The sequence below is a fragment of the Leuciscus leuciscus genome, assembly GCF_965113295.1.
Source record: "Leuciscus leuciscus genome assembly, chromosome: 17".
In the NCBI taxonomy this organism is placed as follows: Eukaryota; Metazoa; Chordata; class Actinopteri; order Cypriniformes; family Leuciscidae; genus Leuciscus; species Leuciscus leuciscus.
Window position 1 is genome coordinate 9,173,269 of NC_138741.1, and position 13,304 is coordinate 9,186,572.

At 37.4% G+C, this 13,304-nt stretch overlaps 1 protein-coding gene across 5 annotated transcripts in view; it reads left to right on the forward strand.

The window, feature by feature from the left end:
• Positions 1-4,210: 4,210 nt before the first annotated feature.
• The window catches only part of slc24a4a (solute carrier family 24 member 4a), a 63,735-nt gene continuing 54,641 nt past the window's right edge, over positions 4,211-13,304 (forward strand). For 4 of the 5 annotated variants that reach the window (XR_014199177.1, XM_082143257.1, XM_082143259.1 and 1 more), the window contains exon 1: positions 4,211-4,873. Coding sequence is in view for 4 of the 5 variants with exons in the window: in XM_082143257.1 (XP_081999383.1) it covers positions 4,696-4,873 (178 nt within the window). In the remaining variant the exon portion in view is untranslated. The remainder of the gene's footprint in view (positions 4,874-13,304) is intronic. The other variant, XM_082143258.1, reaches the window with a different exon arrangement.

Below are 13,304 nucleotides of genomic sequence, written 5' to 3' on the forward strand. Positions count from 1 at the left end.
AAACTGCATGCATGTATTTGTTATATATGCGTCACATGTGTCTGGATTAAGAGCACTGTGCATTTGTACTAGACGATAGGCATTCATTTTTGCGTTAATTTGTAAAGGACAAACAAAAATGGATCATTTTTAAATCCATAAAATTACTAATTTTACATTCTGCCAACATTACATTATGAAAAACATAACATTTTACATTATGTGCTGTTGACTTCTGCCTTGTTCACATTCTTGCACATGGGGATTCAAAAGAGAACTTTTGTTTTCCTTTTTAATTTAGGTATGATAGAACTGTTGCAATTATTTATTTTGACAACTAATATAGAAATGTAAAAATTTTTTTGACAAACTCAGAATTGGTTGAAGAGTTCATTGATTATATAAAACGCATTGAAGGTTGAATAATCTTTGGACTACAGTATTTATCTGCATGTTATCTCATCCATGAAGATGCAACAATGTAGAACAAGCTATTGGATATTTTGAGAACCAGAACCAAGCTAACTGAGCAAGTTGAACTTTAGCTATAGTGTGTGCCCTTTTATTACTATTTAATTAATTTTAATATGAGGTGGTGGCTAATAATAAAAAAATATAAAATTCACTCAGTATTCCATGATTCCTAATTCACTACAATCTCAATACAATTAAGTACAAATTAACTTTATTCAGTTGTGTAGGCACTAAAACAGTCCAATACATTATCAAATTATTTTTTATGATAAAATAATTAAGATTTCTGTGCCACCCCAGACTGGTTGCTGGCCCTTGCCTGGCCACCCCTATGAAAAAATCCTGGCTCCGCCACTGGGAAGTGGAGTGATGACTGACCAAGGGAGAGCCGGTGGGATGAGGGAACCCGTAGGAGCCACAATGCAGAGGATGTCTGGTGGAGCCGAATGTGGAAGGAGCCAAGATGGAGACACAAATCACAGTCCAAATAGTTCTTAGTGCTATCTATAAACATTGATGAAGGTTCAGAACAAATAAACAATTTACCGTCCAAATAGTCCATAGTGCTGTCTAGGAACACCAATGAGGAACATGAAACGGGGGGTGGGATAGGGTGGAAGACGATACCTCCGTACTGAGGTCCATCAGCCAGTCCTCAGTCTCTATTTCCACCAGTATACCCTCGGCCACAGATGTTGCGGGCTCACATCTCTGGTCAGACTCACTGGGGGGGCTCCTCTTCCAGGGCGAGGGTTGTCACCTTATCCTCTGGCTCTCCGTCTGCGGGGGGCTCACACGATTCCTGCATGGTTGCAGGTGGTGAAACAGGCTCTGGGTCCAGCTGTGTTCTGGACAGTGTGTACACACTCTCCAGACGGTGGGATGGTGGTAGTTAGCCCCAATCCAGAACAAAGACTTCAGGGTCTTGTTGTCGAAGGGGCTGGTGATGAATTAATTAATTAATTAATAAATTAATGAGGCATTTATATAGCACTTTCATATGTATACTGTACACCTAAAGCACTTTACAATCATATCAGGGGATCTCTCCTCAACCTCCACCAGTGTGCAGCATCCACTTGGATGATGCGACGGCAGCCACAGTACAACGGCGCCAGTGCGCTCACCACACTCCAGCTATCGGTGGAGAGGAGAAAAGTGATAGAGCCAATTCAATGGATGGGGATTATTAGGAGACCAGGATTGGCAAGGGCCAATGGATGGAATTTGGCCAGGACACCGGGGTTACACCCCTACTCTTTGCTTGTTACAGTATAGTGTCCCCATCACAATACTGGGGTGTAAGGACCCACACAGACTACAGGGTGAGCACCCCCTGGTCTCACTAACACCTCTTCCAGCAGGAACCTAGTTTTCCCAGGAGGTTTCCCATACAGGTTTAACCAGGCTCAACCCTGCTTAGCTTCAGTGGGCAACCCCACTTGGGCTACAGGGTGATATGGCGGCTGGCTGTGATGGCAAGACGACAGAAGTTTTCAGTAAAAACATGGGTGACCCTCCATGGCAATCGGAGTAGCCAAATGATTTTCACTCCCAACCATCAATCTTACTGACTGTCTCAGTCAATAAAAGTGTAACAGTCAGTCATCCAAAAGTTACTGGGCACAACTTTGCCCTACATATGAAGACAGAAAGTAGTCTAACCATAACCATATTTTTGCACACAGCATGGTTCACTGACTGAGGCTGATAATAGGAAGGAAGTGGCCTATGTTCTCAGAAAAGAGCCAGACAACAATCTGAAGTCAAAAACAGTATTGGTATCAAAAAAGGTTGAAAACATTTGGCTCACACAAACTACATTATATGTTGGTGGAAACTGATGACTATAATCTAGTTTTTAAAGAAGTTTTTCTTTGACAAGAATGTGATTTTTTTGTAAATGCGAATGACTTTAAGATAGGTTATTAGGTCAAAGCCCAGGTTGCATTAAAATGGAATAGGAGGTTTGAAGTGAACAAGATGAGTCTGAGAAACATCAGCTAATAAAGAGGCTGAGGAGTTTTTCCATTGCAGACATATCATTTGGGACATATCGTTTGTTGAGTATGGGTTGTAAATAGTCATTTTCTTTTTCTTTGTTTCAATATATCTAACTTGGGTGGGTTAAATGCAGAGAACAAATTCCGAGTATGGATTACTTGGCCTTCACATCACTTCACTGTTCACTATATATTTCTAGAAAATATCTATACGTTTCATTTGTCTGGGTGTATTTTTTCACTGCACACCATTTGTTTGTGAAAATATAACCATTACCAATTCTGTGCTTTTTCACCCAGTGAATACAATTTTAGGCATGCTGATTTAACATATGCACTGTTTTCTTGAAATTACAGTTTTCCCTTTTTGTGACTAGATAAATAAAATAAAATCATATTGAGAACTGACCTACACCGGACATGTTCTAAAACTACATCATTCAAACGGGACAAAAATAGCATTTTTTCCCTTTAAAAGTACAACCATTGCATGCTGGGGTCACATGCATTACTCAGTTTATGAACCACTTTTTTGTTATTTGTAATTGTAGGGCCTCACACAATAAGAACCCATGAAAAAGCCTGGAAAAAATGTTGCTCAGCCATTCGTCACCATGTAAGCTGCTTTATACCTTAGTCTGTCAAAGTGACTCACCAAGGATTAATTTACGACAGTTTAGTGTTAGTTTATACTGTTTTTCACAGTATTGCAATATGTAGTAAATACTGTAAAATACAGGTATTTAAATATTAAATACCAGTACTGATATTAAATATTAGTCATCTTTTTGGTAATTGATTAAAACACTGAATGGCAATTTTTAAATAGGCCTACATTTTTGTTTCTTGAAATGGTCGACGATTAACATTATTTAGACATAATCATGAATGAGGATCTCAAACTTGAACTGATGATACTTTTTTACTTATGAATATACAGTATATCATTAAAAGTCACTTATGCTCTCCAAATAATGTATTTGATCAAAATACAGTTAAACATAATCAATGTGAAATATTATTACTGTTTAAATAACTATTTTATATTTTAGCATTTTTTTATATATATATATAATTTATTCTTGTGATGGCAAAGCTGAATTTTTAGCATGATTACTCCAGTGTCATGTGATCCTTCAGAAATCATTCTAATATGCTGATTTGGTGCCCAATAAACATTTCATATCATTATAAAAGTCGAAAACAGATGTGTAATGTGCTGCTTAATAATATTTGTGGAAACCGTGTCACATTTTTTTCAGGATTATTTGATGAATAACAAGTTTAAAAGAACACTTTTTTTTTATTTAACATTATTGTTTTTAATGTCACTTGTGGTTAATTTAATGCATTTTTGCTAAGTAATAATTTTTTTAAATAATCTGACCTCAAACATTTGAGTGATAGGCCTGATGTATATCAAGAAAATAACATATTACATCTTATAATTAAGGCAAACTTAGTGCTGAAAATTGCTACCTTTAAAGAAAAATGTTCCATTGACACAAGATTCATAAAATAAAATTATCATTACTGATTTTAGAACTGATATAGCCTAATTCATTAGTGTGATAGTAGGCTATTTTACGTATGATTTTAGAATGACCTTCAGTTGCTTTATTAGAAATAGCCTACACAATTTGTATGGTAGAAGCCATGCCTTTTCCAAGGATTATAGTAGGCTAGTGAGTGTAGTATCTCATGTGTATGCGTCATCAGCGGCATCACGTGAACGCGCGTAACAGTCCCTCACATGTAGTCGGCAGCTGCATGAGAGAGAGAGATGAAACCTCAACTTGAGAGCACGGACCCTGAAAATGTTTACTGACACGGTTCTTATATATTTCATGAAATAACAGTATACCTAGCTCGCCCTCTATGGTTCTTATGCCAAAGGAAATGTGGTTTTTAGTCATATTTTCACCAGACAACTGTGAAGCCCGGCTGCATACCGTGCATACTGTCCAGTGATTAATTTCAGCTGATTATAATTTGCATTTTTCTCGCAACAGGACACAATTCTCAAGCGGGCTGCTTTAATAATACAACATCAGAACGAGCGCGTGGAGGCACCTGGAACGGAATCTCTCACATGCACGCCGCAGCGCGCTCCTGCCACAGCCACACTGAACACGGGATCCGCGCGCTGGACATGAGGAGGACCTCATCCCGAGCCTGATTTCCTGCGGTCCCGGCCATCTGTGTTGCTTCGATTCGGAGCAGAAATTACTCTTACAAAATGACACAGCCTCAGACGACCACGGAGCTGGAGCAGAGCTGCCGTATGTCAAAAAAGAACATGATCACCAAAATTTTTAAAGTTCGCAAAAGGAGAGAAATGCTGTTCGTGCAGGTGTGCTTCATCTGCAGCGTCCTGTTATTGGCGTGGTGTATGTCGGCGTTGCTCACAAAAACGGGTAAGTGATTGTCCCTATATGTTTTGGTGATACTATAACGTTACATCGCTAATTATGAGGGTCATTATCGTATAATGTATTATTAATTCGCCGATACAAGGCAGCAATACATACTTGTCCTTTTTTGGGACGTCAGACGTTGAATTATTAACAGAGGCGAGCATCCTTTTCTCTCAGAATTCAAATGATTACACAAAGACTGTTGGAAGCAGTCCGTTATTCTGCGGGATAGCCTATTGAGTGTGTATGTATTCATGTCGGTTCATAGTTACACGTACTGTATATTCTCATTTGTGTGTGTTTTAAGTCTAACGCAATGAGACAAACAACGCTGATTTCAAGCTGTTTAATTTCCAAAATGTCATTTTCACATAGTCTTTGTTTCTGTTCGACTGTAACGGTATGAAAAAAGAAAAAAAAATGCACCGTTTCATATCATTCGACGACTAACGTTAGCTGCCATTTCAAGCTGTCAGAGTTTGAATAGTCTCACTCTCTCAAACGTTTAGATGGGCGGGTCAGTATTTTGAAGGGAGGAGTCAACGTCACAGTCATATCTGTGACAAAAATTACTTTCATTAATGTAGTATTACTTGAATTTCTTGAATGTTACATTGCATTAATTCCTTGGTGTACTTTCATGAATATTACATTTCATTGAATGTACTGTAGTAGATGAAGAGCTAATCTCTTGTAATCTTTCCTCAAAATAACTTCCCCTCCCTCTTGCAGCAACATCTCTTCTCTTCTCTGATGACGTGTTTACTGACGTGAAGGCGGGATCAACCTGTCACTCACGCGAGATTGCACCAATAGCAAACCACAACGATGGACAAAATCAAAATCCTGTCCTACATTTTGTTCTTTTTCTAGAATCAGTTTCACTTGTATATACTTCACAATAAGGAAAAAGTCACAGAAGTAGGGACAGAGTTCTTTCTTCCATGTTGTCATGTACATGTGACTTTAATGGGATATCAAAAAAAGAAAAAATGTAGGGTGGGGACTTGGTTTTATCTATCGTTCATAGGCGCTGATTTATGTTTCTGCCAGTGGATGCCCGCACTCCATGCCCTATCCTCCCACCACCCAAGCGATGAGAAACACACCGTATTTCATTCTTTTAATTGGGAACTTGCAAGTGCAAATGCATTAACAACCAAATATAAATACCATCTTTATTCACATCCGTTTCCATCAGCAAATGATAACTGGGCTATGCAAGGTGAGACACAGCAAATATATGCAACCAATGCCCCTAAACATTTTAAACATTATGCTAATTACGCAATAATTAATTATACTTGGTGCTAGCTTTTCAAGAGTACTGTCTTTTTCTCTGTGCGATGATGCGCTTGATGAATTCCTTACACTAGTTCCTCAGGTGTCACAAAGAGAAAGACACGGACTGAAAATACATCACCAACCAAACAAAAACAGATATTTTTCCATAAGTGTTGTTGCGGGTCGCTCTCTCGCTGATATACCTGATGATTTTTGGAGTTAATTACTTAAAATACAATTTATCATTGTGCAAAAAACAAAACAGAAAGCACAAACTTTTGTGTCAGGTTGTAATGTTAAGGCTGCATGAAAAATCGTAATTTAATCGTGATAACGATTTCTGCTTCTCTCGATTAATTAAAAATAATCGTTGCGGTATTTGCCTTACTAAATATTTGTCCTGAAAAGTTTAGTTTTTTTATTATTATAATTATTATTTTTTTTTGACATTTCCATTACCTTGCTTTGGTAACAAGCCTTCACAAGCTTTCTGCCTGGGGTTGCCAGATGTCAAGAGAATAAATAAAAACGGGTCTTTTCTCTTAAAGGAATACATTTTCTGCCCAGTGTTTTACTTACCGTAATCTTCTCAATCTGCCAACCATGCACACTCACTCACTCTGCGTTATAAAAAGCACTGATGAAATTAATTAATGGGAGTTTAGCGATGTTCATTGTGAAATTTTTCTCGAATGAAAGTGAAATGCTTAAATTTAAGTATGGAGATGAAAAGTACCTAGAGGATGCAGGAAATGGAATCAATGCCAGACAAAGATCCACACAGACAGCACAGTATCCAAACTATGATATGTAAGGGATAATGTAGAGCAAGGCGGTTGTTATAGCGAATACAACCCCGACAGGCTGATCAGGACCCCGAGGCGAAGCGGAGGAAGAATCAGCCTGAAGTGGTTGTATTCGCTATAACAACCGCCTCGCTCTAACATTATCCCGCTTATTACACGGCTACCTACCAAATAAATCAATAATTTGACACAAAAGAATGATTTAAAAAGGAGTTTATTGATTTAAAAACGATTGTATTGCTTCCGCTAAAGAAAATAGTCCGTTCCGTCTCTACGGTTAGAATCCTGCGTCCATAGCAACGCTCTGCTTTGCATGGCAACGGTTTGTTATACTTAGCAGCGGCACTCTGTTATCAAGAAATAACAGACCGCATTCTACATTAGAATTCAACCAAGCCATGTTATATATATATATAATACCATTATAACAACTCAGGCTTATTGCAAAAAACACAACATTTCTGCAAAATACTACATTGCTTCTTGCACTTCTTGTGACATTCAAAGTGACACTTTCAGGGCTCTAGACTGTGACAAAAAAAAAATGAGACCAATAATTGAGAAAATGAGCCCAATCAAAAAATGAGAGTGTGAGTTAAAATTTGACATGGTCGCATTTGTGCGGGTGCATGGTAATGCACTCAATCGGTGTCTGCCTACCTCCACTTGCATTAGTGACTAATCTGTCATGTATTATCGACTCCCGTTGGAGTTTTTACCTCTTTTGCGCCTCGCTTTTAAATCGCTAATTCGATTCGCACAGCCACACGGGGATTCATAATGGTGCGGAGCAGAGCGAGCGTTTTCAATTAATTCCTATGGAAGTTGAAGTTCCATAGGAATGAACTGAAATCACTTGCTCCGCGCCAGTGGACACGCACCGTTATGAATCCCGTGCGGCCGTGCACGTTACATTTTGAATTTGAGGCTGGCAGTTGCTTGAATGGTGGGTTCATTGTTATTTAAACAAAACAACAAAACAGTAAAATGACAAACTCGCTTAAATAGGCGCTTTTAAATCTTCCGACATCGTCATGTCAGTATAAGGTGAAATGGGCAAAGAGAGGTGAAATCTGACTCCTGCTGCTGATCTGTGCTGCAACGCGTTTAGCTTTTAATTTGAAGTGTCTATTTTCTTACTGAACTAAATTATTTTTATTACTATTATAAAAATCTAAACGGCGGTGCCGCATGTGTAAACCAGTTACAAGTGATGTAACTGGTGTTGCAGCTGATCACCAGTAACACAGACTATTGCAGCAAGCCTATTAGTCACATTTGATAGTTAAAAGATTAAAACATTTTGCCAACATGAGGTCTTGTCACTGTCAGTCTTTTGACATCAGTGCAAAACTAGGGTATGCAGACAAAGGCAACTATTCATCAGCATTTATTGATTAGTCTCAAAGTCTGTTGTAGCAAAAAAAAAAGGTCAGAAAAAAAAAATATATATTATACGTTAAAAATATTTATCAAATTAATTATTTTTAACAATATTGTTCCATATCCTACCCAATGCTGTCCGCCAAACGATGTGTAATATAAAGCCCTTGAAAACAAATCTAGTGAATATGAAGGCTATGCTGTATGCCTAAAACAACTGATTGCTAAGTATTTTAAAGCAGAAATTAAAATGACAAAATTAAAAATGATGATAAACTAAAGTACATTGTTAACTTGTATGAGGCATGAAGAAATCACGCACATTCACAAATCACTTTTATAAAGAGTAATTATATTACATTAATGGGCTATTCCAAAAATAGTGCCTTTACTGTTACTGCTCTCATAAATATGATTGCTTGTGTTAGGCCTACAGTACATGTATATTTTTAAACCTTCACTTAATTTCTAACAAATATAGTTTAGCAAAATGTGTATTTTAGTCCGAATTATTGTGCTCCTATTCTACTACGCTCTGTCTGTTTGACGCGCACAACTTTTTAACATTTACAGATAAGGATATAGGCTAACAACAAAATGTAAGAGCCCATGCGCTGAAGAAAACACTTGTCACATGCATTAAACATCACGTTGCTCTGTCAATGCATGAGAAGGCAAGACATGGTACTTTTGTTTGAAGCGCTTATAAATATAAAGCATTCAGATGTTTCGGACAACTTGGATTATGTACCGTTCCCGCAGCAGCTCACTCTGTGTCCTCTGCTGTTTTCCATATGCATTTTGTCCAGAGAAAATTTTATTCACTACTGTAAAGTGATGTGACTGGCTGATGGTTTCCCGGGAAAAGCGTGCAGGTGCGGCTAATCAAATTCATTGTTGATTATTTTCATTATAGATATTAATCAATTGTATCGATTAGTTGCAGCCCTACGGCCGATACCGATCCCGTTGATTCAAGCTTTATATTAGTGAAATGTAAGCTCTCTGTTGACTGTCACTGTTAACCCCTTACACCCTAAAGGCATTTTTAATGATTTAAAATCCAAGTGGCATACTTAAAGGTATAGCGGAGGATGTTTTACTTCCTGGTGGGTAATCTATACTATTGGTCCTCCTAATTGTCAATCATTCTGGTGAATCAATCAAACTTTTCAAAAAGTGGAGAGGGCGGGTCTTATCTAAAATTTGGAAAGATCCTCCGCTATACCTTTAAAAGTGATGGAACTCTACCAAAAAATAAAACAAAAAACAAGCTATCATCAAGTACGTGGTCTCATTTGATAGAAATCCTTGAATCCTTTGAAGAAAAATTGATTTTGATCATGTTTGGAGGTTCTTATGTTACAACACTGCTGCGAAAACCCTAGAAAATATGATACAATTTATTGATTTGTTATTATTCATGCTTTATCTGTTCGTATTGTATTTGACCATTCGAGTGCAATAAGCCATGAAAGAGAACTTAATTTGCAGGGCTTGAAATTAACTTCCCAACTTAAAGTTAAGAGCACCAGCTAAAATTTAAGAACACCACAACTAGGGGTGGGCAATCTGACAGTTTATAACGTGATCGATCTTGAAGACATCCACGATCTACTTTTCAAACAAATCATAAAGATGGTGATCTTTTATGTCCTCGTAATAATGTTAAAATACAGCAATGACTGTCTCTATCATGTGTCTTTCATGCGTGGTGACTTATTTGAAAAACTATTACACACCAGTAGGGCTGTGCGATGAATCAAATTTTAGTTTCGATTTTGGCTTCCAACTATTATAAAAACATGATAATCAAAATAAAATGATCATTGTGCAGGTGTTCCTTTCCTTTAAAGCACTTTCACCCCTCCTTAAAAGCCTAAACTCAACGTCCAAATCAGTCATATGTAAAGCCAGGGACAGACTTAAAGGGGAACTATGTAGTTTTTTTGTAGCTTAATTTACCTTAACTGAACAGCTTTGGAGTCATTGGAATGGTTATGACTTCTTTCGGGTTGAATAGTGGTCTTCTCGCACCCCCCTAGCACCTGTGAGTGGAAAAACCACCCTTGCAACTTTGGGCCGGTGAGCCTTTACGGTATTGCACACATACACTATCTAAACATTTATATGCTAACCTTCTGTGTATCATACATACCTCAGTGGACATGGCTCTGTGCGTTCGCCGGCTTCTTTGAAAACAAATGCACAAGACCAGAGGGAGAAGATGGGAGGGGGGAGAGTCGCCAACGAGTTTTGACGACAGTGTTGTCAAATATCTATTCCGAAGCTGTAGGGGGAGCTCTATAGAGAAAACAGCAGAGAAAACAGCAAAGAAATTGCCAAAACTGCATAGCGCTACTTTAAACAACTAGCTGAAACATTCTAAGACTGAACTGAACACACTTATTTGTTTGTGGATTTGCTTGTTCACGTGACAATTCGCGTCATTTACGGCAGCATATCTGTCTGTCTCCTGCTCGCGAAATGAGGAGAGAAGAAGATAATGGGTAATGTCAGTTCAATTGTAAGTCAGGGTTCCCGCGGGGTCTTAAAAAGTCTAAAATTCTGTACTTTAAATTGAAGACCTTAAAATGTCTTAAAAACGGCCAGATTTTCATCCGTGGTCTTAAATTTCATTTAGTCAGGTCTAAAAAAGGTCTCTCCAACAGGCCGTTCACATATCGCATCTTTTGCGCGCTCAAGTTCGTTCAAATGTAGGCGCGCGCGCGCTCATAATTGAAGCGACGCACTCGTTTTTTTCCAGGCGCAGCGAGATAAAAAAAAATCTCAACTCTTCAGAATGCCGCAAACGCACCGCAGGTCATGTGACAAGAACCAACCAATCAGCTTCGCCCCTTTCCGTAACAACATTGAAAGCTCACTCAACTGGAAGGATGCGGGTGCACCCAAACACTACGGGTGTTTTTCTCTTCTCCGTAAATAAATCTTGAAGCAGAGCTACAGCAAGAGTTTCTCGCCGGGGGAAATCCATTAGCCACTAAAACTTCTTTGTCATTGTGGAGAGCGCAGTGCACGGTTGCATAGCAACGACAGACGCCACGGGAAAATCAGACCGAATTTTACTATTAATAATAAAAGATAAGCTAAAGTGCATTGTAAATGTCAGTAATTTATCTTTTTATAAAAAATGATTTAAAGTCTGAAATATGTGAGGTTTATCTTTTTATAAAAAAAACTTTTGTCAACTTTATTTGAACTTGTACATGTTAGTATATAACATGTTGCAAGACACTTTTAAAATCTGGCTATAATTTTTAATGATATTATTTTAATGTTTATGTAAACAAAAAGTGCATATTGATGCTAATTTTATTTGTTATTTGCTGGTTTTCGACATTGTGTTGTATTAGTACTTTTTGAACAGGATTCTGTGATAACCGTGGTCATTTTTGTCACAATAATCATTGAAATGAAATGTTCATGCCATTTCATCTCTAGTTATGATCAACTATGATCAACTAAAATCAACTAATTAGGCTATGTGTTTTTTACAGTATAATATGCAAAGTACAATTTTCTATAAAAAAATAATATTTCTGATTCTGACACACATTGTTGGGTGTGGAAGGTTACTAATGTGATTGTTTTATCTGTAAATTAAATTAATGTTTTTTCAATTACTTAATTCATTGAAATAAAATGAATTCTTTGATTTGAATTTTTTTTTTGGCAATGCGTCGTGTAGGTCTTAAATTTCAAACTTTATGGTCTTAAAATGTCTTAAAAAGGTCTTAAATTTGACTTGCTGAAACCTGCAAGAACCCTGGTAAGTTCATTCTTTGTGCGTAAGAGTGTGGGATTATGTATTGTCTATATTGTAATCATTGTTTTAACTATGTACGAGACACTGACATCGCATTTGTCTCTCGTGCTTTCACTGAGTGATGTGTTAAGTTATATGTCCCCAAAATAGTTTTTGTCTTATATTTATATCATATTATGTTGTTATATACAATATCACATGAGCAAGAGTGCCATTTCCCCGTGAACAATTGCAAATATTTATTTTATACAACAGTTAATTTATCAATGAGTTAACATTGTGTTACATTTTATACACTATGTATAAATAAATATTGTTACATTTTATTGACAATATTGTTTTCCCTTTATTTCGCCGATGAAGAATTTCAATATGAAACCGTAACAGAGTCTCCCTGCAACAGACAGCGATTATTATTTTTTTTTTACCGAAATCTGCGTTTTGATCACGTCAGTTTAATGATTCCTGATTCCTGAATGAATCAGCCATTTGAACAAATCGGGTGAATGAATGACTCCCTCAACTCAAGACAGTGACTTGCCGCCACCTACTGGCAGTTTTAGTTTCATATTTAAAGTAACCTTTAATTAAAAGGTTAAAATTAGAACTTTTTATATACAGTATAAAAAAATTTAAAAAAATTCTCATAGCTTTATTAATGCAATTGTAAATGGATTGTAAATATATTAATGGCAGTTCTGATGCCGCTTCTGTGTCACGTCTGCACTGCAAAGATGGATTTTGATTTAAAGGGAACCTACTATGCAAAATTCACTTTTACATGGTGTTTGAACATAAATGTGTGTTGGCAGTGTGTGTACACAACCACCCTATAATGATACAAATCCACCAAGTGCTTTTTTTTTAAATCCCCATAAATCATAAGCACTGTCTCAGAACGAGCTGTTCTCAGATTCGGGGCAATGTGACGTCACTTTGCACAGGCCCCTCCCACGACTGTTGATTGACACTGCAGTTTGAGCATAGACCCGCCCTGAGTGAGCTGGACATAGTCCGCCATTGTTTCGACGCTGGAGCAACTGTAGACAAGAATGTCTCCTAAGCGATTGAGGTGTTTTGTTGTTGGATGTAAGAATGAACATATCAGTCTTCATTTACTCTCGTTGTTACTCGAGGATGGATCTGTACTGTTCGTGCTCCAGCTTACAGT